This window comes from Triticum aestivum, chromosome 5A (assembly GCF_018294505.1).
Source record: "Triticum aestivum cultivar Chinese Spring chromosome 5A, IWGSC CS RefSeq v2.1, whole genome shotgun sequence".
Lineage (NCBI taxonomy): Eukaryota > Viridiplantae > Streptophyta > Magnoliopsida > Poales > Poaceae > Triticum > Triticum aestivum.
The window spans coordinates 560,457,360-560,482,167 of NC_057806.1; the positions used below are offsets into that span (position 1 = coordinate 560,457,360).

The following is a 24,808-nucleotide window of genomic DNA, read 5'->3' on the forward strand; positions in this document are numbered from 1 at the left end:
ACACACACGTTTCTTACTAGTGTTTGTGAAGCACTTCTAACAAATAATGGGATGAAATGACATTCTTGTGGGAAATGTGATCGAGCATTTTAGAACAAGAAGGTCAAATTGGTCTTTTTGGTGCTGATATAGGTGCCTTTGGATCACAGCAGATGATATGTTAACATGAACTTCCGAACACTATATCTTTCTACTGATTTTCAGATTTTGTCGGCTAAGATAGATTAAGGTTTTTTTATCTTAAAGTGAATGCATTCTGCAGGTTGCAAGTGCCGGACAGGAGGCTGATCAAATTGCTGCGCTGGAGCTTCTAAGTGCTACCAAATCCGCCGATAATCTGGCTGCATCAATATTTTTGAAGCCCTTTTGTTTTGAGGGACAAAGACGGCAATTGGAGGTGGCATACTTGTGCAGTGATATCTTCATTTTTTTGAAATGTGCATTGCTCCCTACAGCCTGCTTAAATAAATCAAAATTATTATGTTGCCTTTTTGAGTTATCATTAACTGTTGTACTTTTCGGTTCTGCAGGCATCTGATTTGATTGTTAAATTTCAAGCATGCTCGAATTTTCACATTGGTAATCCATTTTCTGGCCTACCTGTTACAGCATGCTTTAACGCTTTTGCACTAGAGCTGAAGTAAATTGACAATACTCAAATATTTATGGAAACAAAAAACAATACTCAAAGAGGGCTTTCACTTTTTTCTTTCTATTTGGATTTTATCTTTGCTTTGTTATGGATCTTGATATAGTGCTCATCCCACCTTTTGCTTGTAGATAGAACGAGAGTAAAAGTAGGTTGACACATTTGAGCTTGTTATGTGTTTTTATTGAAGTTTTTGTACATGCTCATGACCCAGAAAAGGCGAGCCATACAGATGTCCCTTATTTGCAAAAACTAAAAAGGAGCCGAGGGAGCATGAGCTTCTGGTTCACTTTGTAGGGATTGCAGAAGGGATGATATAGTAGCACTATGTAATAAGTATGTTGACTTTTTCTTGTGGTACTAGAGGTAGCAAAGTAGTAAGGATCAGTCATGTATTTTTACTGATCTACATTGAAATTCTATTATGTAGTTATAAACTTGTAATAGTTTGTAGTGCAATTTAGTATCATATCAACTACACTTCAACATCTGTCATTAATCACATCCCAAAACAAATGATATGTAGTTAAAAGGGATTGAATCTATCTGGCTGCACTTTATAATATATTTTTGTATTTTCGATAAATAAGAAAAGTGTGCACGATCTTGACGAATTACTATGTATTTTTCCACCCCAGTTATTGAAGCTGATTCACTGCTTGAGACGGAAGTGGAAACTCTTGCTGAAGCTTTGGAGAGTGCCAATAATGCTGTCCTCTCAACTATTAGTATGATATCCATCATGATGTCGGTGAGTCTTAAGTTCTTTTCTGTTTTCTTTGTATCAAAAATATTATTTTACTATTCTAATTGACTAATCTCGTACCCTTGACATATCAGGGATTTAATCAAATGTTCTGGAGCTCCCTTGATGCACAAATTAAGGAAGTTGATCCTGAGGAAGTAGGCAAAGTAATCTACTGAATTCTCTTACTACTCAGTGGTATGACCAGCATGTGAGTTTGTTTCTTGATTCTTACAGTGTACAATTCTAACAGCTACTCAAAAGCTATGGGGAAGCTAGGGTTGGATTTGGTGCTGGTTATAATGTCCAATCAGCTATTAAACAGGCTGTTCTTCACTGTCCATTTCTTCGTGGTGGCATAAAGGTGCACACAATTCTCTATTTACACTATGAACTGTTAAATCTGCACCCACTCGTACCAAGAGTAAATGTTGCTATCACTTGATCAGAAAGTAACTGTCTATTGTGTGTGTCTACACCCGTGAAAATTCTATAACCAAGTATTCAACCCCTGGCATTGTATGTTAGTATGCGATTCATGCAAGCCTGCACTAATGCTCCCAAATTCTGGATATGGTAGTAGATAACTAATCAGTTAATAAAGAAAAAAGAAAAGAAATCTCCAATACTATTTTCTCTCTTATAATACTGGTTATGTTGGTGTGTATGATGATGGAAATATATATGATGAACAAACAACTCATGTAGTCAGGTCCTTGTTCACATTTGCAATCTTACTTTGCACTAGCCAGTTCATCTCAAGCACGTGGGAACCTGTTGTTTGAGGCTTTGAGCTCTCCACATTAGAATTATTAGGGCAATGCATTATTTGATTTTTGTATGCTTCTTATAACTATGATGAATTTCTATTGTAGGAAAACACTGTTCCTGCTCATAACTTATCTCTTTCTGTACACTGTTCCTGCTCATAACTTATCTCTTTCTGTAACAATGTTCTGTTTTCTTGGCACTGATCTGGGTATACAATATTTTGATGTAGGACTTGAACAATGTTGTTTTTCTGTCGCTTACAACTTCTCGGGTATTGGCCGAGAGTGATATGATCTCCATTCTACACATCTTTCGTCGAGTTACTGGGTTCAATAAGGACATTATATTTTCTAGAAATTCTGAACCTGATCTAGAGCCAAAACTCATAGTAGTTTCTCTTCTAACAATTCGGTAAGCTCTTGCACCACATATTTTACCTGATTGAGAAAATTCATACTTACGCCGACTCTTAATGTCACATTCATTTAACTTGCCCAGTCACATAGTCCCGCTACTTATGCATGTACTGAATCATGCTTTGTTAGTCTAACAGTATTCAGTTAATCTTTCAAGTTACATGTATTTCACTACAATCAACCAACACTTTTACGCCATGTCTCAACTATCCGATGAAAACACAATCAACCTACACTTTTACGCCATGTCTCAACTATCCGATGAAAACAGAATAGCAGTCTGAACCTGTGAGCTTGGAGTGAAAAAAGGACATTTAATATTCATTAATCATCTATTACTTTCTAGCAGACATGATTGCCTCTTCAATTTCTTATACTTTCTATATCAGATTTTTTTTTGTTGGCGGGGAATATCAAACTTAGTATCCCTTTTAACTTTAATGTCATACTTCTAGTATGAAGTTGCCCGGTCCATGTCACTATGTGTTAGATAAATAGGTGATATATAGTAGATGCTTCAAACTGATTCATGGTTTTTGTTCCAGAACTTCTTCATGGTTTGAATCGCTATTTTTGTACAACTTTTAATTAAATAATGAAGACTATTTGTATTCAGAAGCTTACCGCCCCAAGTACAAATATTGTATAGTATCTGGTGTTTTTTCCAGCTTTGGTGATTAAACGGATTTCTTGCTATATTATCTTGGGGAAGGATATTCAGAAACAGGGGTGCCAGTTTTCATTGTTTCTTCTAATGGCGATAGCATTCAGACAACAATTGCAATTCGTGTAGTATCTTTTTCATAAGGCGTACTTGTTTTCAAACTGAGACGTACAAAAATTGCGTATTATGGTCTGGATTGCAGTTCTTTATTCAATGTTTATGCAGATAAGTAGCAGCATATAAATGAATGATAGATGTGCTCATTGTTCGTTTCCAGAAATGCCCGTGATGAAAATGTTGCCTCAGTAAAGGATGGATTTCTTTTGAGCATGGCTTTGCATTTTCCTTTTATATCATCTCTTATGGGAGGAGATACTCAGGAGCTTAGACAAGCTCGGTTAAATCACTCATTCAGCAAATTGCCTGACAGTGGTTTGAGCTTAGCGGATCAAGGATTGCCAGAACATTTCAGTGTTTCTAATGATGCTACTGTTTCTAATTTATATTCTGACAAAATAGAAAATATCAAATCGGAGAGGTAATGTACATACCCATCTTTTTATTTCCCAGTGAATATTATCCCTTCTTTAGTTTAACTTTCAGTCACTTGATGTTCATTGCAATCTTTCTTAGGGAATCTGATAACAATAATGGGAGAATACATCCAGAGTTTAAAGAAGCTAATTTAGAGTCTGATGGAGAAACTAGTATAGATGTTGGCAGAGGTAAAATTGATTGCACTAGGTTCGCTATTTGCTTCTTTGCCTTTTTTGGTGGAGCATCCTAACTTTATTCTTCATTGACAAGAGGATCCAAGTTCACAACAGGAGCGTAATTTCTGGAGCAATGTCCCTGCCTTTGGTATTGCACAATTGTGGGCTAAAGAGCGGACCACAACAGGTAGAGGCAATAAAAGGAATGAGCTTGATTATATCACTCTGCCTGTTGGTGTAAAATCTCTTGAGGTTCAGTATGATCATTCTCCAAATACACAGCCTGAAACCCGTAATGCTACCGATAGCACACCTCTATCTACTGGGCATGCTGTCTCTGGCGCCTCACTTTCTGGTGTTGGTTTGGAGAAAGTGATGGAGATATGTAGTTCTGCAGCGGCATTTCTAAAGGGCAGAATGGATAAATCTCGAAAACGTGGCTCTGCTGCCAGCCGAGCTGCATCGATGCTCGTTAGTCCCTCCCTCCCTGTCTTCTGTATATTTAGACTTATCTTGGATTTCCTGGTATAGTTTTGTTCTTAAGATTTAAGACTGCATTCTTCATCTGCAAATAGTTGGTGTATCGTAATCAAGTTAAGTTTTGTTCATCACATTTGAGGATGAGAACGGCTGTCATGTTTTAGTATGATCTTTTTACTGTGTGTAGGTTCATCAAATCACATGCCTGGTGTCGCCAGCCCAAACTGGGTGCACTCAAAACCACCCTCTTAATTCCCTCTCCAGCTATTCATCATCATCATCATCATCATCATCATCATCATCATGTGTTGCAGTTGTTCCCTCGTATTTTTGCCAAATCAGACGCCTCATTTTGCCTACCCAAATTGGATAATTGTGCATCAAAACCATCCTTCTAGTTTCCTCTTGAGCTACTCCTCATGTGTTGCAGTCGTTCCCTTGCATTTTTGCTATTGTTCCTATGGTCTGCCGACTCATCAGTTTATCTCTCTTTGTGGTACTGAAATAGGTTTTCCATTTAGTTATGTGTGCACTGTGGAGTGTGGTGGGCAGCGGTGTTTATGCTGCAAGCACAACTTGGTTATTATTTGGTTCACAAGATACTGAACAAACTAATGTTCTTCTTTTGCTGCAATGTTTCTGTGATGAAATGTTGGTTTTTGAAACCCAAGCAAGTACACTAAGCTCCGTTTTAACTTGTCTTCGGAACTGTTGTTCATTTCCAGGGAAAAACTTTTCATTCTCAGTCATATCGGGACACAGCTGCTTGTCATTGCTAGAACTGTGCATAGTCTAAGACTTTGGTAGATAATGTTCAATAGCCTTAAAAAGTTAACATCTGTAGACTCTTGCTCCCGTAATAAATTTATTGGCATGCCTGGGTTGCTGTATGACAACTGTAATCTCTTATATATCTTGTAGGATGCAGAAAGAGAAGCCGAAAAAACATGGAGCCCAATAGTTGAAATACAGTTTGGAGAAGGGACTTACAGAGGGAGATGCCAAGAAGGTGTCCCTGAAGGAAAGGTGAAGCTCATTAAAGCACTTGATCTCTTCTAGTTGGCTGGCCTAAAGTATTACCAATCCTGTTTTTTTAACTTCTCTACAGGGACGCTTAACCTACAGTGATGGTAGCATCTATGATGGACTCTGGAGGTATGGCAAGAGATACGGTTTGGGAACGCTTTATTACAGCAACGGTGATGTATTTCATGGAACATGGAGGGACGATCTTATTCATGGAAAGGTAGGGTGCATCAGCATAGTTGATCAAATATTGCCATGTGACCTGTGACAGTTGGAACGTTTTACATAGATTTGCCACCGAACAATTTATACTCGCTTTATATTTCATTTGCATAGCTTATATGTGCATCTTTTCCCCTTCTATTCTTATGCACCGAAATCCTGTTTCAAGGCTTCATAAAAAGACTCCGAGTCTTGATTTTGATTGCTTACTGTAACTGAACATGTGCTCAGTTGTATACTTGGTAAAATCTGATAGCAACATCTTGTATAGTACTCCCTTCGTTTCTAAATATAAGTCTTTTTAGAGATTCCAATATGCACTACATACGGATGTATATAGACATACTTTAGAGTGTAGATTCACTCATTTTGCTCCGTATGTAGTCCATATTGGAATCTCTAAAAAGACTTATATTTAGGAATGGAGGGAGTATTAAATATTGACCACATATTTGCATGTTGGTTCAAATATTGCAACCCTCTTTCAAGTTTGTATGTGAAGTTCTGAGATTTCCTTCTTCTCTTTAGGGTTGGTACTATTTTCACAGTGGCGACCGTTGGTTTGCGAATTTTTGGAAGGGGAAGGCTAACGGCGAGGGAAGATTTTATGCCAAGGATGGGAGTATACTCTTTGGCCATTTTCAAAATGGATGGCGTCATGGAGAGTGCTTGTTGATAGATGGGAACGGATCAAGGTGGTTCTTGTCTATTTCTCGTTTAAATGTGCTCTGAAATGGGTAGATCTGCACAAAAAAGAATTATATATTATTTTAATCTGACAAAAAATTGACTTTAATATGGATTATGACTACAGGTGGCTTGAAGTTTGGGACGATGGTGTACTTACTGGACGGACTAAATTGGAAGAATAGGATTCTGATTTCTCTGGACGTCATTGGCAATGCCGGCCATGCTTCAAACGCTGCAAGACACCGTGGTTTGAGCTTCTATTACACCTCATCCCTTCTGTGTCTAACATGTTGTTAATTTAGTCTTGCCCATCTACCGACAGGTCCCCCGCTGGAAGCTTTGTTGAATGATGAAGTGATTGCACTAATTTTTCAAAGCTTGTGCGCTGCTTTGATTGCCGGTTACCCCCTGGAGGTATGGGAGAGGGTTTCCTTCATACTTATGTTGTTCAAATTGGGGAAGAGCATCACAAATTCACAGGCACAAGTGCACCAAACAAGAAGTAGGCCTGCAGATTCATTTTCGTTGATAGCCGCCGTGTGTTGCTTCTCTGATTAGCTAGGCTCTGTGCATAGACGAAGAAGCCATTGTCTCCCACATTTGTTTCCAACTAGATCATTGAAAGCGCGCGTTGCTGCGCCCGTCTATTTTGGCACTACAATGTTAGTGATAGAATGAATTATATTAGAGGTTTTACTCTAGCAAAATTAATACATGAATTATGATATAACATGTGACTTAATTAGTAATTTTTTTGTAGGAATATGTTAGTGGAGTCCAACCAGGCAGTGACTCGGCAATTTTGCGTGTGATACAAAATTTAAACATTATTAGGCCCCATACCATATATGTAGAAAGATATTATTATCATCATCATCAATCAATCATTAAGGTAGTATAACTGATTCTCAAACAAGAAAATAGGTGATATTTTCCCCATAAATCACATCTTGCCCAAAAAAATTGTGCTCTATTAGTACGTCGACACCCGAGCACCCGTACGTTGCTATGCACGTCTAGTTTTCCGGTAGCATACAACGAATTTATTTAAATATATACAATGAAATGTGTAGCGAATGTCTCCTGTAAGATAAATCACCAAAGCCTGGCCATAGGTGTGTTCTTATATGCTAGAAGTTTTAGCGAAAACACATAGAACTCTGAAGGCGACACACGATCAGCCTCGAACGACCTCTCTAAGCACTAAAATCATAAGCACATAGGTCACCTTGTGCAATCTTGGTGTCTCTTGTTGATTGTACTTGGTTGGTTGTTTGACCTTCTGATCATAAGGCACACATTTTTCTTTATTTTACTGCAGTTTATCAATTGGTGGTTGTGTAAACTGATAAATTCATCAATTAGTAGTTTCGGTCCTCCTACATCAGACAAATATATTGAGCGACAAAACAGTACATATACCAATTGAAAAACCATTGCTTCCAAAGGTTTAAGAAGAGTATTTCTTCAGATATTAAGCTTGAATTCATTTGCAAAAAAAAAGAGCTTGAATTATAATCCTCCATGATTATTGAGGCTAAAGTTCAATACTATGATAGGTTCTTTGTGCAAATATATATTACATGTGTATAAAGGTAAGCTTTGCATTACCCAAATGGTCCAAGTATGCCAGAGAAATTGCTCAATGCAGCACACTAAGAAATATTTTAGTTGACCATTTAATTTGACCACACTATCACAAGTATGCCATAGAGTTAATGTATATTTCAGAAAATAGTTACACACAGGCATGCTTACTAAGAAATAACTTATCATATCATGCACTGACATATATCAGCAGCTCTGAAAAACTTGCAGAAGCAAAAATAGAATGCAATAGACTAAAACTTGCTGTGGAAGTACAAGGAGACCAGTTCATATCTAAAGTCATCACCTGCATGTAGCCGTATTAGCATCACAACGTTGGTGAGGGTAATCTTCTAAAATAATGTGGGTAATAACCTAAAAGGTATTTGTATTGTTTAAGGATTGGGCGATGTCAAGAATATACCATGATGTGAAATTAGCACAAGCTTTTGAAATTTGGTAAATCAAGTCAAAGATAAGTAATTTGCATCTACCTCCAGATCAACTCCTGTGAAAGGTTGCCTCAGAGTACTTCAGCTCCCCCGCTGCAATCGCATAATATTTCTCATGAAGACCAACTTATAAACTCATACTTCAAATACATAAAAATTGGACTGGCATGCACAAACTACTTTTAAATTAAGCCTAATGCCATTAATAATTGTAACCTCTATATTAGTATACAAGACGAGTAGTAAGATAGATAGCAATAGCATAACTTGGCATGGAAAAAGCATACGAGGACACACACACACACACACACACACACACACACACACACACACACACACACACACACAATTATGATGACGAATGAAAGTATACAAACTACATGTATTTTTCGCAAAATATACAACTACATATACAGCTACTAAGAATATTCAAAACTATAAATCTTGACACTTCCACTTGTCAACATTATGTGTCCATGTTGATTGCTTAAATGCAAAGCATAGGGACAGTTGGCATAGTCATACATTCTACATGGGATATCAAATTTTAGATTCTTTCTGTATGAGTAAACAGTACAGAAAATAACGTCCTTTCCTAAAAGAAAAAATAATAAAATCGTAAGATTTGGTAGGCACAAATCAGCAAAGTCAACATATTCTGTACAATAATAAAAGAACCTTGGAATATACAGCTACAGTACAGAAAAATAGCTTCCTTTCATAAAAGAAAAATGGATAAAATCTTAACACCTGACAGGCACAAATCATCAAAGTCGACGTATGCTATACATTAATAAAAAAGTCTTCACATGTTATTTTCTTCAGAGAAACGAGCATATCTTGTACATACATTAATAAAATAATATATTCACATTTATTTTCTTTAGCCATGTGATCAACTGAAGGAACAAAGTTTCTCTCAGAGCATTATTTGTGTGAACCCAAAAGTAAGCATAATTAGCAATCTCACAGCCATCCATGAGAAATTTGTGGCACATAAAAAAATTGTGGGAGGGGGCAGGGGGTGCTCACCGTGGCCCTCCCAGCCGCAGGACACCACCACTTTGTCGATCTTTCTCCCACCTGCCTCACGAATCCACACCAACCAGCGGCAAGGTGTGCGTGCATGCTCATAATCCACACCAACCATCTCGAGTTTCTGCAATATTTTTCAAAATAATGAAACATAAAACTAAAGTTGCATAAGCTGGCGAATATATTAGACATACAAAATGTTGTAACAAATTGAATATAGTTTTGAGCCTCTTGTTTGGTTTCATATATACGCCGCATTCAACATGGATCAGTATATGAAATACCAATTAGCTTGGACTAATGAGTGGCTAGAGCATGTGTGAAATCTGAAATGAATCAAGAGCTATCTGAAAATTTAACAGGTAAGCATAATCAAAAAATACTTACATGAATCAAGTGATATCTTCCAGAAGGCCAAATAAGCATCTACATGCAAGTAGGATTCAGAAAGCCATAGAGGAGACATGGGGCAGGGAGAAAACAAGCACATGAGTACAGTACAGACTAATGCAGACAGGCAGAAAATCTACGCCTTCTGCTTGACTGGACCGTGTACCTCTGCTGCTTAGAAATTGGGTATATGTAGGGATGGCAATACAACCAGGAACTCAATTACTTGAACTGAAGATCAAATATCCACATTAGAATTCCAAACTGAATCTGCACACTATATACAAATAGTTACATGACTGGCGTGTAAATTAGTACTGTGAAGTAGGAGTTCAACCACGGTACCTTGTACAAAAAAATCATACATATGAAATGAAAGGGGAAGGGAAACGTGGATGCTTACCATACTGGTCACCGGCCAATGAACACAACGCGAAGACAACGACTGCAAAAATTGATAGAACCGGAGGGATAATCCTACTGCCTGGTTGTTGTTAAATTCAGAATGGGCGTTAGCGGCATCGTCATGAAGTGAAACGGAATCAGGTGTGTAGGGAAGCGTTTCGTGATATACCTTAGCCTTGACCTTCTCCCTGCGGCCAGCTGTCAAATGCATCGATAGCCGGGACATCGAACTGGAATCAGGACGGGAGAGGTCTTCACCGCGCCGTTGTCGTCGCCTGCCCGTTACCTTCAAGGACGTCTTCATCAAGGGGCGTCCGCTGCTGCCGCCGCCTCAATAGGGTTGCGAGTGTAGTGCTGCCCCTTCGCATCTTCCTTGCACATCGGCGGCATCTTGCCCAAGCTGGCAGCACATCAATGATTCACCCTCGATCATAAGAGAAAAGGGATCGGGAGGGATGGGGCTTGGGGATGAGTGGAAACGACGGCTACAAGAGTAGCAGCGGCCCAGAGGAAGAGGAGATCGGGGGAGGCGGCGGCGGCGTACCTAGGGAAGAGGAGACCTGCATCGTCGTGCCTCCTCTCGTACTCTCTTTTTTTAGGCGTCCTTCTCTCGTAGTACTCTTTTTCTCCGCATCGTGTCGATTGGCTCAGTGTAGGTGTGTGTAAGGAGGTTGCTAGAGGCACAATTTATCCGGAGCGCCCAAAAAAGTGACCGGAGCAGCGGCCCAGGATGGTTAGCGATCGTTGTTAGCGAACATAACCGGATTAGGAGCGACTCACAGCTCATCCAACAGCCAAAAATGCTTCAAACTGATGATCAGACGGCCGGGAGCGCTGATGCCTTGAGAAGGCTGGAAAAGTGTTCAGTTTTAATGTATTTAAATTGGATCCTGGAGTTTCCACAAAACCGGGCAATGTCGCCTGTATGTGCATATATGGTGCCCACTCTACATGCCGATGAGCATCTTGTTAAGTTTATTCATCTCTCGACGGTTCAGTCAGTGGGCGCCCGAAAATTTGATGATCGGTGATCACAGATTGTTGGCACCAGAAAAGTGGCACGTGGTCAAATAGGGGAATCCCACATGGCAGATTAGTGTCTCTGTTTCAGCTTGACTTTTTTGGTTCAATGGTTGGACGGCCGGGACCCACCTGGAGTGAAACAGGGTGGTGTCAAAACCTGATTGGTGGACTATAAATAGTATGATCCTTCCTTTTCTTTTGGGATGATATGGTCCGGATGAATGAATGAAATCCATCCCTTGTGCTGTGCCTACCCTAGTATACAGGCAAATCAGTAGAGAAAAGGACACTTTGTAGCTCAGGTAGTATAAAACAAATGCGCGAAGGATAATCAAGTTTTATTGTGGGAATGGACGGTAGGGAAGACGATGTATCACCACCGGTCAATGTCACGCTGGATTGGACCTACTCCTTCCGATCTATATTGATTGACGCTGCTTTAGTATAATTTTGGGTGTGGCTAGATCTCAGTCAAGTGAGACTTGTAATCTATTTATGTAAGATCTTACAAATATAGCATTGACTGACACTTCGCTATGCCTCGGTCGACTGAAATTTAGCGATCAGGTACAACTTTAGATGGATCGGAGGGAGTATTAATTGGTGCCGCATGGACCGTCAGATTTTGACATTGTTTCGCTGATTCGAGCTGTGAATGAATAGGCGAGCGAAGGCAGCTTGGGATTGTCGAGTGCCGACTTTGCGGGGGATGTAGACGCTTGGACGAAAAGACTGACTCCTAAAAGAAATGGAGAGAGTCTAGGACTCTCTTGCGTGCTGCTCGCTGCTTCTTTGTTGAGGTCTGATGACTGGACGTGGATGGCCACCGTTCATTTCATATTCGGGTGCAATCAACCTAGATGTATACGGAAAGTGCAGTTTAAAGCGTGCATGCGTGCATGTGAGCCGCGTGGCAGGATGGGCATGGCCCAACGCAGCACTGCCTACCTTCCGGTTGACCAGTGGAGAGACGAAGAAACGAAGAGACAAGCAGAAAAACTGGACCAATCAGCCACATTACACTCAAGTGCACAGCGTAAATTGAGCAACAGCCAGGACCAACTCAGCAGCACCAGGTATTTTGGCGCACTCAAGAAAGAAAGAAAGACCATCGGGTGTCAGCCATTCGGTCGGCGTACTGTACTGGTCCGGTGGCCATCGTTGTCGTGCTCCTGCCTGCCTGCCGACGAGTGCTTGCTGACCGAGGAGGCAGGGCAGGGAAGTGAAGGCCGTCGCCGTCCATCACCTCGCTGCTCCGCCGTCCAAGTGCAGAGCAGGCGGCTCTTCACCCGCCGGATGCCGTGCGCCCGGCGCAACACGGTCCTGCGCGTCGACGCATGCGTGCACGCGGCGCGGTGACCGCGCCCGCCGCCACGACGGAACGAGCGCGTCCGTCTGGGCCAGCACGCACCCGGCCGGCGTCCGAGATCGCTACAGCAGAAAAAGAAAGAAAGGCGACAAGAAGCCACGAGAGCGGACAGGATATGCTCAATCATGCATAGTGGACACACCCCGCCCCACCAGGTGCTCCTTGTCTCCGCCCCAGCGTCCACGTGTCTGTCGGCATGTGGCGTCCGCGCTGGACGTGGGACGGCGGGGCGACGGGGGCAGATGCATGCATCCATACATGATCCACGTCCGCGGCTCTGGCCCTGGTCGGTGCCGCTGGTGGTCACCCTCGAATCGGTCGACCGGAGATCGGTTCGGTGCTGGTCAATGGGCTGGCCGGTGTGGCCGGTGTGATAGTAGTGATATCATGGTGGTTGCTCCACTAACCGTTGTTAACTGACACTCACATGCGTATGGTATGCGTGTCGTGTGTGGATCCGTGGCCGATTATTCTACTCTACTGGTCGGTAATTTCAGAGCAGACATTCCATCCATCGTGTCGGTCGGTCCATCTCTGCCTGCCGACGAGCTTGGGCTTGCTTGATTGTTGGCCTGCGTGCGGCCAGTGGCGCCGCGTCCAATCCAACACAGCGGCAGCGCGTGTGCTGTCCCTTCTCGTCTCCGTTTAGTCTGTCCGCGCGCGCACTCCGAGTGCCGGAGGAAAAGTGGTGGGAACCCGTATGCTGGTCCGGCCGACACGTGCCCACTCGCCCACACGGCTCAACGTTACAAAAGGGAGGGAGCGGCAAACGACCGGAACGCGCGCACACAACACGGTCACTAGCATCGATCGCCCTGCCTTTTCACTTTTTCAGCCATGCTCTCCACGGCCCGCGCGGTGACCTCGCCCGCCGCGTGCGCTGCCCAGCACCAGCAGCATGGCGGGAGCCGGTTCGTCGTGTTCCTGGCCGGCGATGACGGGAGGGGAGCTGCCGGTTCCAGCAGCGTGCGTGCGCCGAGGCCGCGCTCTGTGGCAGCGCGTGCCGCCGGCTCGTCCAACCACGCTGTCTGCCTCGAGGCGGCCGCGCCGTGGAGCATGGACTGTGTCGCGGCGCCGGCGACCGTGTCGTACGAGGAGAGCGTGCGCCAGGTCGTGCTCAAGCAGGCGGCGCTCGCGGCCTCGACCACGCCGAGGAAGGCGCGGCACGCCGGCCGTGACGCCGGCGTGCTGGACGCGGCCTTCGACCGCTGCGGCGCGGTGTGCAAGGAGTACGCCAAGACGTTCTACCTGGCCACGCAGCTGATGACGCCGGAACGGAGGCGGGCGATCTGGGCGATATACGGTAAGCACTCGTCGATCGCGACATGCTGCCACTAGCTTCCACGTTGGTGGACGCAACGCAAGTACGCAACAGCAGGAGGTCATTGATGTGGTTAACTTCTTGGATGCGTCGCGCATGCAGTGTGGTGCCGGAGGACGGACGAGCTGGTGGACGGCCCGAACGCGGCGCACACGTCGGCGCTGGCGCTGGACCGCTGGGAGTCGCGCCTCGACGGCGTCTTCGCCGGCCGGCCCTACGACATGCTCGACGCGGCGCTGGCCGACGCCGTGGCCGCCTTCCCGGCGGTCGACGAGCGGCCGTTCCGGGACATGGTCCAGGGGATGCGCATGGACCTCGCCAAGTCCCGCTACGCCACCTTCGACGAGCTCTACCTCTACTGCTACCGCGTGGCCGGCACCGTGGGGCTCATGACCGTCCCCGTCATGGGTGTCTCCCCGGGCTCCCAGGCGGACGTGGAGACGGTGTACGCCGGCGCGCTCGCCCTCGGCGTCGCCAACCAGCTCACCAACATCCTCAGGGACGTCGGCGAGGAGTAAGTGTCTGTATAGTATGTTGCTTCTGAATTCACGCGCTCTTGCCGATGACTGCTCATCTCTGACACCGCCATTGTTGCACAGTGCGAGGAGGGGAAGGATCTACCTGCCGCAGGACGAGCTAGCCATGGCCGGCATCTCCGAGGCGGACATCTTCGCCGGCCGTGTCACCGACGAGTGGAGGAGCTTCATGAAGGGACAGATCGCGAGGGCCAGGGCCTACTTCAAACAAGCCGAGCAAGGCGCCGCCGAGCTCAACCAGGAGAGCCGATGGCCGGTACGCGCGCGACAAAAGTTCCATCAAAAAATTCAAAAATTCTCAGCCAAAAATGTCAAATTCAGTAGTCTAAGTAAGTTTCAGATTAACATGTAATACGATTTGCATGCAGGTGTGGGCATCTCTGCTTCTGTACCGGCAGATCCTGGACGAGATCGAGGCCAACGGCTACGACAACTTCAGCAAGCGGGCCTATGTTCCCAAGGCCAAGAAGCTGGCGGCGCTGCCCAAAGCTTACCTCAGGTCCCTCATGCCTCCTCCTTCTTCGCAGAGGCGCCGTTGATCAGTTAGCTCTGATCCTCTAGTGTACTACTCCCTCCGTTCCCAAATATAAGTCTTTCTAGAGATTCTAACAAGTGACTACATACATAGAAAAATGAGTGAATCTACACTTTAAAATATGTCTATATACATCCGTATGTTATTGTCCATTTGAAATGTCTAAAAAGACTTATATTTAGGAATGGAGGGAGTAGTACTGTATATAGCAGTGATGTACAGTACAGATTTAAGCTAGGCCTTGTGAGTATGTTTTTTTTTTTTGCAATGTACAAAGTGTTGAAGAAAAATTATGTGCTTGTTAGAAAATGATCTTGGTGAAAACAGAGATGTATTCATTGTAGATGGTCATCTTGGCGAGCTGGGTGGGGTATCTATCTGCAGGGAGGCCTACATCATGCAATCACTAATTATTTAGTCCACGGTACTGAAAATGGCAAGTGATTGGTCCATTTGATTGTATATGAAATGTTGTTCTTGTCAGCATAGTTGTTGAGCATGAGCTCACCAAGAAAGATTTCCATCCCTCGAGTCAACATGCCAGTTTATAGAAATATAACGAGTACAGATGGCATCGTTTGGTACTGCAAGAATCATATTCATACCAGCATGAGCTCACCAAGATCTTGAGCAGTACTTCCCGAACCATCAAGTGTTAAATAGGAAACTGTATTTTGGTCGTGTGGTTGCAACTAAGAGGAGGAAACACAAAGATACCCTCAACGACACCTTGTCTAGACTTATTTTTCGAGAGCCTCGGCGCACAAAGAACGAGCTCCATTCACTAGAGGTAGGTCTTTGAAGTGACCGCTGAATCTTAACCTAGAAGCTTCTGAAATTACTCCAACAGTGTAGGGGTCCTCACAACTGAGGATCACGATTTGGTTCGATGAAATCTTGGATCAAGGCCTCCTCTTACTTTCCCCACATAGAGTTTTTAACTTATTGTATTAAGCTTTTCTTAGGTCACTAATGTTGTTTAGCTTAAATCCAAAATTAATTATGAGAAAATGACAGATTGGATCGCAACCTAATTAGACTCACATGTCATGGCAGCAGTAGAAATTCGCATTTACCTAAGATTACCACTCCTTATTGGTTTGAGAATATACCGGTGGCAAACTAATGGGGCATGTTGTAATTTTTGGCCTACCTGCCAGCAAATATATGCATAAGAATTGCGCGAAGGATAGATCAACTCAAGTGTTGAGAAGTCCGTGCTTGAAATAGAATTTCATTCATTGGGGTTCAACATAAGACAGAGCGCATCAACATGAACTTCCTCTAAATAATTTTGAGATCAGAGTTAAAGTATTTTATTCTCCATCCTTCCCTACCACAACCAGTAGAAAGCAAAAAGAATAAAAGAAAAATAGAGTGAAGAAAAAAAATTAAAAGCCAAGATCAGGATGACTTTCTTTTCTCAGTAGTAACGAAGATTGCGACGGCAACAAACGTTGGGGCGGCGGGGACGATAGCTCCTCTGAGACGCATGGTCGCATCGTCGACATCTAACCAACTTATGAACGAGAAATATCATAAAATTGTCAGCGAGTAACGTTATGTTGTTTTTTTTCTGGAGAACACAACAAGAAGTAAAGTTACGTTATTTTTGATGAATTGGATTATTGCAAAGGTTCTCACTTATTTATACTAAACTTTTTTATTTTATCACAACTGTTCATGTCAATAAGTTAATGATGAACTTATTTTTTGATACACATTTTGTTATAATATGTCAAATATCTATTTTCCAAGTATAGGTAATAATATTCTTGATGTAATCACATTTTCATAATATATATTTCTCATACAATTATTAAATATTGCATTTCCTTATGATAAAGTGAAGTTAGAAAACATATAAATAACTAGGCAAGTGATTTCTCGAGTGAGTCTGGCCACTCTAGATCAACCCATTGGACACTTCCACAGTTTCTGCCTTACTCCAAAAATGGACAAACAATGCTTTTAAATTATGTCTAGCGTCGTATGAAAACAAAATTATAACTTCACAGGATAATTTTGTTTCCACAGGACGTTGTTGCTAATTCAAGGATAATTTTGTTTCCATGTTTTAAAGCCTACCGTCCTTTTTTTTTGACAACTCTAAAGCCTACCATCCTTGTAACTCCAACTTCTTTTATTTCTCTCATCTCAAGAAAAGAAAACTCATCTCATCTCAATGGGTTGGTTGTTGGTTCAGGGCAATTGAGCTCATGCCGGTCATGTGTCTCTTCTCAGCCAACTTGCTTTCTAATGCTCACACTGTGTTCTGTGATCGGTCAAGATAATAATAGATGCAAAATATTTTCAGATTCAGATTAACATCTAGCCGGTCAACTACCTTTTTTCAGGGAGAAAAAGAAAGAGATACTGTGTTGGTTGACAGACACAGCTATCAATCCAAAACCATACGACAGGTCATGGAACCTGTCTAGAACTGGACATTATCTACTTGGTTGACCAAAAGGAAAATACTTCAGCTCCTGCTGCTGCCAAATGAGGTTGGAGCGTTCCAGACCCAACCATGCGGCACTCAGCAACATAATCTACTTCAACAAATTCAGAGTCCGCAATTCAAGAAACGTAAAACCATATTAGCCAGGTGGATGATGCCGCCCAGGCAAGCGGATGTGTGCATTGTGTCTTTTAAATGGGAAGTACACAAGTTCGTTTCCTAAGATGAATATGAGTTCAAAGAAAGGCAAGATGTCGGCTTATGTTGAATTACTTCAGTCCAACCTCTTTTGAGCTCGTTTAGTGAAATGCATCTCTGAAATACCTTGGGGGAATGGGATTTATGGACATGCGCGTATTTAACCAAGCCATGCTTGCAAAACAGTGTCGGCAACTGTTATTGGAGCCCCTCTCTCTATGTCACCATGTAATGAAAGGGAGATGTTTCCGTGATGAAGACTTTTGGAACTCAAAAACTACCAAGAGCAGCATCCTACACTTGGTGAAGCACCTTGTATGGGAGGGAACTTCTGCAAAAAGGATTACTATGGAGAGTAGGAGACAGCAAGCAAATTTCTATACCAGGGATAATTGGGCGCCAGATACCATACCAGATACAGTGCACACTTAGTCCCGGTGCAAGATAACCAAACAGTGATCTCCTCTAATTCCTAGTAATGGTTCCTCATGGAAAGAATAAACCATTACAAAACTTTTTGCTCAAGACATTGCAGAGAGAAAACTTAAAATCCCTCTAAGCTCTGAAGGGTGCAGCGACTTTGCCTCCTGGCCATACCCAAGACAGGAATTTATACAATAATGTCAGGCTATAATCTTGCAACAACGCATCTGTTCTGGATTAATCAAAGCGCAGCAGGCAGAGGATCTTCTTCGGAACAGGGTGTCATGGAGAAATTGTGGAGAAACCTATGGAGAATTCAATGTCCAAAAAGAATGAAGATTGTGCTTTGGAGAATAGCACAGAGCTGCCTTCATACGGGTGACCAGCTCCACAAGTGATCAATCCCAACAAGGTATGACTGCATATTTTGTAACAAGATTGAGACAGTAACACTGTTTTCTTCTTTGCCATTATGTCAAAGAAATCTGGGCGGATCTAAAGAGATCATCTGATATATATATATATCAATAAATCTAAAAAGCTTTGTCCATATGCAACAATGGCTATCAAACTGGATTTCTAATGCCTCATGCTGTTGCAATTTGGCACATTTGGGAGAATCGGAACAGTATGAGAAATGGTAGGAAAATGCCTCACCCTTCACCCAAGTCTGGATTTGGATTTTCGCCCAGACCGGCATGGGCATTGGTGTTGTCATCCGCAGCCGTCTGGATCTGGTGTTAGCTGCAAGCAGAAGATTTGATCATGTAGATAATCCAGAGTTGGGTGAAGCTATTGCAGTGCACCATGCTCTAGCCTTTGCTGAAGAAACTGGCTTCCAACAGATTATTGTTGCTTCCGATTGTGCTAGTTTGATGAGTAAGGTGAAGAGTGGGGAGGACAGATCTCACATAGTTGCCCAAGGTCTTTGATATTGAGAGTAGGGCTCCAAAGTTCATATCCTGTAGCTGTACTCATGTTAGTTGTTCTTGTAATGAGGCAGCTCATGTTCTAGCAAAGTCAGCTGACCATGATGAAGGGCCCTGCTGGTTTAATGTGTCTCCTGGTATTATCAGGGCCATGTTTGTATTGAACAATCCTCAAATGATTGAATGAAGCTGCCTATTATCAAGATTTAGGCAGAAACTGTACCAAGGAATACATTTTTCTGGTAAAACATCTGGAACAGCAAAGGTCCAAGCCTGGCTGAGTGGGACTTGTTGTAAACCCCAGTGAACGCACCAATAGTACCACTGTTCATACAAGTAAAAACGTCTAGAACACTGTTCTTCGGTTTCACCACACCTGCATCTTGAACACCGTGAACTCAGGGCTGAACTCCCAAAATAAGTTCCATGAATCTTGTCCAGGGTCTCGTCACTTTATCAACGTGATCTGCAGAGCCACAAGAGTACTTGATGATCTGATAAGATCTTCATGAGTTTCTAAAGCTACATATTCAAATGACATATCATGACATCCATGACATCAAGGCCATGGTCACCATATAATTGTTCCATGCACCCAGTGTTCAAAGCTGACAAAGGCACAAAGACTTTAACGCGTTCTTCTCAACCATAGGAGAACACTCAAAAGCCGTACAACAAAATAATTACCAGACACACCCAATGCATGCTGGTTTGATTGAATTGTCTTGCTTTTTTCTATCAGCTCCTCAACACGCTGACATCATGTCCAACTCAAAACTGAAAAGTGCATTTCACAAGGTCTTTTTAGATATTCAATCATGTGGAATCTTGTGATGTGCACTGTGCTTGCACTCTGTGTCCGGGAGTGGTACATCAGCATGCATCCATGACCCCATGCCATGACAATATGACATATAAATTAGCAATGTGGGTCTTATTTACCACTCCCTCCGACGGAGGAAGTAATATTTCTTAAGTCTTGTAAGAATAGTTGATGTTTTAACCAAGCTTGGAAATAATAATATTAAATCTTGTTTTCAAATATCTTAATGGCAGAGTTCAACTTGTGACTACACTGAAATTCAGTGACCTGGGCGCGAAGTCTATCAAGCCTTCAGCTAATTAGGTGTTGTAGGGAGCTTCAAAGTTCAGGTTAAGGTTGGTCAGAGAGTTGCAATGCAGCAGGAAGCAATTCTGCCATCTACCCTATAAACACCAATATTCTACTGACAACTTAAGATGGCTTAAATCTGACCCCATGCCATGACAATATGACATATAAATTAGCAATGTGGGTCTTATTTACCACTCCCTCCGACGGAGGAAGTAGTATTTCTTAAGTCTTGTAAGAATAGTTGATGTTTTAACCAAGCTTGGAAATAATAATATTAAATCTTGTTTTCAAATATCTTAATGGCAGAGTTCAACTTGTGACTACACTGAAATTCAGTGACCTGGGCGCGAAGTCTATCAAGCCTTCAGCTAATTAGGTGTTGTAGGGAGCTTCAAAGTTCAGGTTAAGGTTGGTCAGAGAGTTGCAATGCAGCAGGAAGCAATTCTGCCATCTACCCTATAAACACCAATATTCTACTGACAACTTAAGATGGCTTAAATCTGACAACTCAATTCTGACTGCAAGAATAGTAAATGCACATTTGTTTGATATATTGCACAAAAACTTCAAAATCAATCAGATCTGGAAACAATTGGAGATGTCACATGCTACAGTCCTAAAGTGCAGCATACCATCATACTGATTTACGATTATGCACATCATTGCTTATCCCTGCATGCAGTTTTGATCTACACAACCAATTCTACACTGATATCCAAGTGGGTTGTTCCGTTCTGTTCGTCCAAGTCCTAACACCTTTAGCAAAAGAAAGAACACGCTCTGTACCATCTAACCTAAGACAAAAAGGTCAAGAATCTTCCAATAAATTTCTAAAAGGTAGTTATACCTAATTCTCTCTGAACTAAAAGTCAATAACAAAAAACATGAGTATAGAAATTCAGAAAGATGCACTGCACATATGCGAAGATGACTAAAGGAATAAAAAGAAGGAATAATGTTCACCTGTATATCCAGAACACTGTGGGGGCAAGATCACTCATATGAGATGGCACAGATGATTTTTTATCAAAGGAAAGCATCCTGGATCGCCTGGACAAGACAGTCTGAATTATATCAGGAACGGTTGATGCCACAGCAGTTGGGGGTATTGATGAACACGCCACCGAGCCCTATGTTGACCGTGCAGTTCATGTTGCTATGTGATCAAATCCAATTTTTCAATTGCTTCTAAGAAAACTCTTGTAGAAAATGAGTGGAAAGAACAGGCGCATGAACAAAGTGAAAAGAACACGATGCTTCGATGTATATTAAAATTTCAGTAATACAGGAGTGTACACCTGCTGCAGTACTCTTGTGTTGCAAAGAACATCAGGGTTACGTCCACCACTGTGGTACTCTTTAATAATATGAATCTCCTGGGCATAAAATCCACACAGCAGGGCAGGCAGTAAATAAATCAACATCTGGAAGGTAAGCACTCCTCTTCTTTCTCCGATTTTTGGGGTGGTGAGAGATTCTCATGGTGATGACAACTAATTCCGTTGCCAATGCAACTCAGAGTGCAAGGTCAGTGGTACGTAAACTCATAGATTCTTGAATCTGGTGTTGGGTTGATATGGGTGTGGACAGCAAGAGTTCACACAGGTATGCGGCGTGCCGCCACGCTAACTCGGCTAATAGTTATATTCTAAGATTCTTCAGTTCTGAAGCCACTGTTTGGTCTATCTATATTCGTTGGTTCCTCCGTGTAGGATAGTCAGATTGATAGGACAACTTATGCACATGCTTTGTACATTAGTGCAGCTCAAGAAATTGGAACCCCTGTAATGTTGGCATCACATCTATGGAGATACAGATCTCTTTGTTATAATTTGATTTCAATGTTGGATGGCTGTTTATTTAGTCCTCATAGCATGGGATTTTGTAACCAAGGCTAATTTTGGGGTGGTACGGAATAGGCTTTTAAATAGCTTTTCCACATAACACCCCAAAAGGTTACCCTACTGTTTATAGTAAAAAAAGAACACCCCAAAAGGCTTCTAAAGAGCTTTTGAATACGCTCAGTACCATACATAATCTACTTTAGCAAATTCAGAGTCTGCAATTCAAGAAACATTGTTTCAAAAAAACCATATTCGCAAGACTTAAAAATAAACTGAAAATAAACCCAAGTCTAGAAAAATTGCAATGAAACAGTCAGCTTCAGATCACACACAGCCTCGAGACACCAACATCAAGCCAAAGCATCCACCAAACTTTGGTGGCAGCAGAACAGAGATAAAAAATGGTTATGCTTTTACAATTATCAGAACATATGTGCAAGCCGGATATCACAGCTAGGAGACTATTCCAGTTCCAAGTATCAGGAGTGGAATAAGTTCACAGCAGTGCCATGACAGAAGGAAAAAAACATCTAAATATCTAACATTCCAAAGTATTGGAGAGTCCATGTACTTCTCATATCTGAATTTCAATCTCCGGACTGCAATTAGGATAGTACAACTGTACCTAGTACAGCAACACACCCAGGCTCTGATTTTTATTTTGCCTATCTAAACAAACAAACAAACATGGAAGCTTCATTCATACTATATAGACTTACCAAGACAGAGACATCAATGAAATGAGTGTAGATTTCAAAACTGAGATATGTACTGCGAGTTCAACAACCCTACACAAACATCACCATGAACTTACAACACCCCAACTAATAAAGTTATTATTGTGACACATCCATCTGTTTATATTCAGTAAGCACACACATCGACGACAATGGGAACCAACTTCACACTGAGCCACTCTCTTACAATGGATGGAATTGATCGATCATAAAGCATGTATACTGACCTATCCATCATCTTGGCTAGGAGGCGTACTGTGGTGCCCGTGCTGCCATCCTAGCAACCTGTGCCTGCTGCTGCGCATTGTTAACCTTGGTGCAGAGGACACGCTGGAAGAACTGCTCCCGTGCAAGTGCGCGCACGCTCCTGAGGTAGCCGTCGAACGGCACCGATCCTTCCTGCACAGCCTTGTCAAGCGCATAGATGGTGTCCTCGAGCGCCAAATCAGTAGCTGTGCACTCAAGCATCTGCCTGGACAGCACATCGGCCGGCTGGATAGCCCCCTCCGCCTCGGCGGTGTCATCAGCAGCCCCCTTGCGGTTCTCGGCAACCCAAGCCTCAATGACGTCAGTGGCCATCACCACGTCCTGAAGCCGGCGCTCGAGCGTCTCCTTCTCCTCCGTGATCCTGCGCACCCCGTCGTTCACCGCCTCCCCCCGGCCACGCAGCTCGGCCTGCACGGCGAAGAGGGAGTCGACCTCAGCCTCATGGGCGGTGCGCAGGGCAGCAGCATCAGCATAGGCAGTGTCGACGAGCTTGGAGATGGCGTTGCGCTTGAAGACCTCGGCTGGGTCCTCTGTGGGCGGCTGGCGCGCGGCGAGCTGGGGCGATGCCGGGAACCTGTATGGGCGAGGGGCAGGAGCATAGACGGCCTCGGGGCGCATGGCGGGGGAGGCGGCGGCGGGAGGAGGAGGAGGATGAGCGGGAGGAGGAGTGGGAGACGGGGCTGCGACGGATCTGGTGAAGAGCGGCGGGTCGAGGCCGAAGAGGTGGGAGAGGGATCTGACGAGGTCGAGGAGGTTGGAGGAGGGGAAGACCCAGGAGCGGAGGTAGGGCGCGTTGGCGACGAGGCCGGAGCGGTCGACGAGCGGGTGGTGGGGCTTGATGAGCATGTCGCGGGTGGGGGAGAGGAAGACGAGGGGCGGGGAGCGCGGGTAGGTCTCGGGCAGCCAGATGACGGCGGGCAGGTTGTAGGTGGCCCCGGCGTGGTGGATGGGGACGGTGCCGTCGGCCTGGAGCAGGTGCGCGGCGCGGCCGTCGTTGTGGGTGAAGAGGGCCGCCTTGGGGTGGAGCGAGGGGAAGGCGTCGGCGAGGGCCACGAGGTGGTTGCGGATGAGCCACTTGACGTCCTCCGCGTAGGGGAGCGCCGACGGCCCGCGCTGGGAGAGGGCGGTGTTGAGGAACTGGTGCGCGTACTGCGCTCCGCTCGCCGCCGGCGGCGGGGACGGGGACGGCGCCATGGGATCGGGTCGGCGGCGGCTAGGGTTTGGTCCTCCTGCCTTCTCTGTGGATATTTGGGGAGGGGGGAAGGAGGAAGAAGAGTGCACGATAGGAAGGGGAAGGAGGGTTCGCTTCCTTTTCCTTTGCAATGAAGGAATTGACTCTGCATCCGAATTGTTTTGTTTTCTTAAAAAAAACTCAGACAAACCAATTTGACGAATAGAATTAGCACCTGCTAGTGGCTGGGGCGCGGCCCTGCAAGTGGGAATGGGCCGGGTCGGCCCGCTGGGTCATTGACCCGACCCAAAAAGTCGAGGCCAATGGGCCAAGTGGGTCGGCCTTCAAATGATATTCGGGTCAATGGAGCCGGCACTGTGCGACCCGATGGGTCAGATGGGTCGACCAAGTCGAATTGATATACTTTATTTTTTTTATACACTACTCCCTCCATTCCTTTATGTAAGGTGTATTATTTTCGGCACGGTGACCAAGGCAGAGAATTATAGATATGTTATGACAAAATTACCCTTTGCAAATTTGTTGGTTAACGGCAAGTAAATCAGTTAATCCAGGAACGTAAGAGATGCGTGCAATCGACAGAGAGATACTTTCCTTCTTTTACTACAAGCAGA

General features: G+C 43.8%; 3 protein-coding genes across 10 annotated transcripts in view; 2 read left to right on the top strand and 1 right to left on the bottom strand.

The window, feature by feature from the left end:
• Positions 1-7,103, top strand: part of LOC123104763 (protein ACCUMULATION AND REPLICATION OF CHLOROPLASTS 3) — a 9,089-nt gene extending 1,986 nt beyond the window's left edge. The window contains exons 4-18 of one of the 5 annotated variants that reach the window (XM_044526642.1): positions 263-397; positions 531-579; positions 1,288-1,400; positions 1,490-1,561; positions 1,648-1,758; positions 2,395-2,576; positions 3,523-3,783; positions 3,879-3,970; positions 4,053-4,429; positions 4,626-4,751; positions 5,360-5,464; positions 5,547-5,684; positions 6,215-6,381; positions 6,501-6,623; positions 6,699-7,103. In XM_044526642.1, coding sequence (XP_044382577.1) covers positions 263-397; positions 531-579; positions 1,288-1,400; positions 1,490-1,561; positions 1,648-1,758; positions 2,395-2,576; positions 3,523-3,783; positions 3,879-3,970; positions 4,053-4,429; positions 4,626-4,751; positions 5,360-5,464; positions 5,547-5,684; positions 6,215-6,381; positions 6,501-6,558 — 1,986 coding nt within the window. In that variant the 3' untranslated portion in view covers positions 6,559-6,623; positions 6,699-7,103. Of the gene's footprint in view, positions 1-262; positions 398-530; positions 580-1,287; positions 1,401-1,489; positions 1,562-1,647; positions 1,759-2,394; positions 2,577-3,522; positions 3,784-3,878; positions 3,971-4,052; positions 4,430-4,625; positions 5,465-5,546; positions 5,691-6,214; positions 6,382-6,500; positions 6,624-6,698 lie in introns of those variants that run through there. The other 4 variants (XM_044526643.1, XM_044526644.1, XM_044526646.1 and 1 more) reach the window with 4 other exon arrangements.
• Positions 7,104-12,871: 5,768 nt separating this feature from the next.
• Positions 12,872-15,565, top strand: LOC123104764 (phytoene synthase 2, chloroplastic). The gene is made up of 4 exons (XM_044526647.1): positions 12,872-13,940; positions 14,061-14,472; positions 14,558-14,750; positions 14,863-15,565. The coding sequence occupies exons 1-4, from the start codon at positions 13,475-13,477 to the stop codon at positions 15,031-15,033; spliced, it is 1,242 nt and encodes a 413-aa protein (XP_044382582.1). The 5' UTR covers positions 12,872-13,474; the 3' UTR covers positions 15,034-15,565.
• Positions 15,566-18,586: 3,021 nt separating this feature from the next.
• Positions 18,587-24,321, bottom strand: LOC123104765 (protein ELC-like). Of its 4 annotated transcripts, none has more exons than XR_006450508.1 (3): positions 22,963-24,321; positions 21,118-21,204; positions 18,587-19,506 (listed from the first exon to the last, which is right to left on the bottom strand). XR_006450508.1 is itself a non-coding variant. In XM_044526648.1 (2 exons), exon 1 carries the CDS (start codon positions 24,194-24,196, stop codon positions 22,979-22,981), a length of 1,218 nt encoding a protein of 405 aa, XP_044382583.1. In that variant the 5' UTR covers positions 24,197-24,321; the 3' UTR covers positions 18,587-19,506; positions 22,963-22,978. The 4 variants fall into 4 exon arrangements, 1 of the variants encoding a protein (XP_044382583.1); XR_006450509.1 differs by having other exon boundaries at positions 21,118-21,218; XR_006450510.1 differs by having other exon boundaries at positions 21,118-21,284.
• Positions 24,322-24,808: the final 487 nt, after the last annotated feature.

What these genes read in the sequence shown, in the direction of transcription:
- LOC123104764 (XM_044526647.1), top strand. Translation starts at nt 13,475, where the DNA reads ATGCTCTCCACGGCCCGCGCGGTGACCTCGCCCGCCGCGTGCGCTGCC. An exon ending in GGCGATCTGGGCGATATACG is followed by an intron (nt 13,941 to 14,060) that starts GTAAGCACTCGT and finishes TCGCGCATGCAG; the next exon opens with TGTGGTGCCGGAGGACGGAC. An exon ending in ACCAGGAGAGCCGATGGCCG is followed by an intron (nt 14,751 to 14,862) that starts GTACGCGCGCGA and finishes ATTTGCATGCAG; the next exon opens with GTGTGGGCATCTCTGCTTCT.
- LOC123104765 (XM_044526648.1), bottom strand. Translation starts at nt 24,196, where the DNA reads ATGGCGCCGTCCCCGTCCCCGCCGCCGGCGGCGAGCGGAGCGCAGTAC.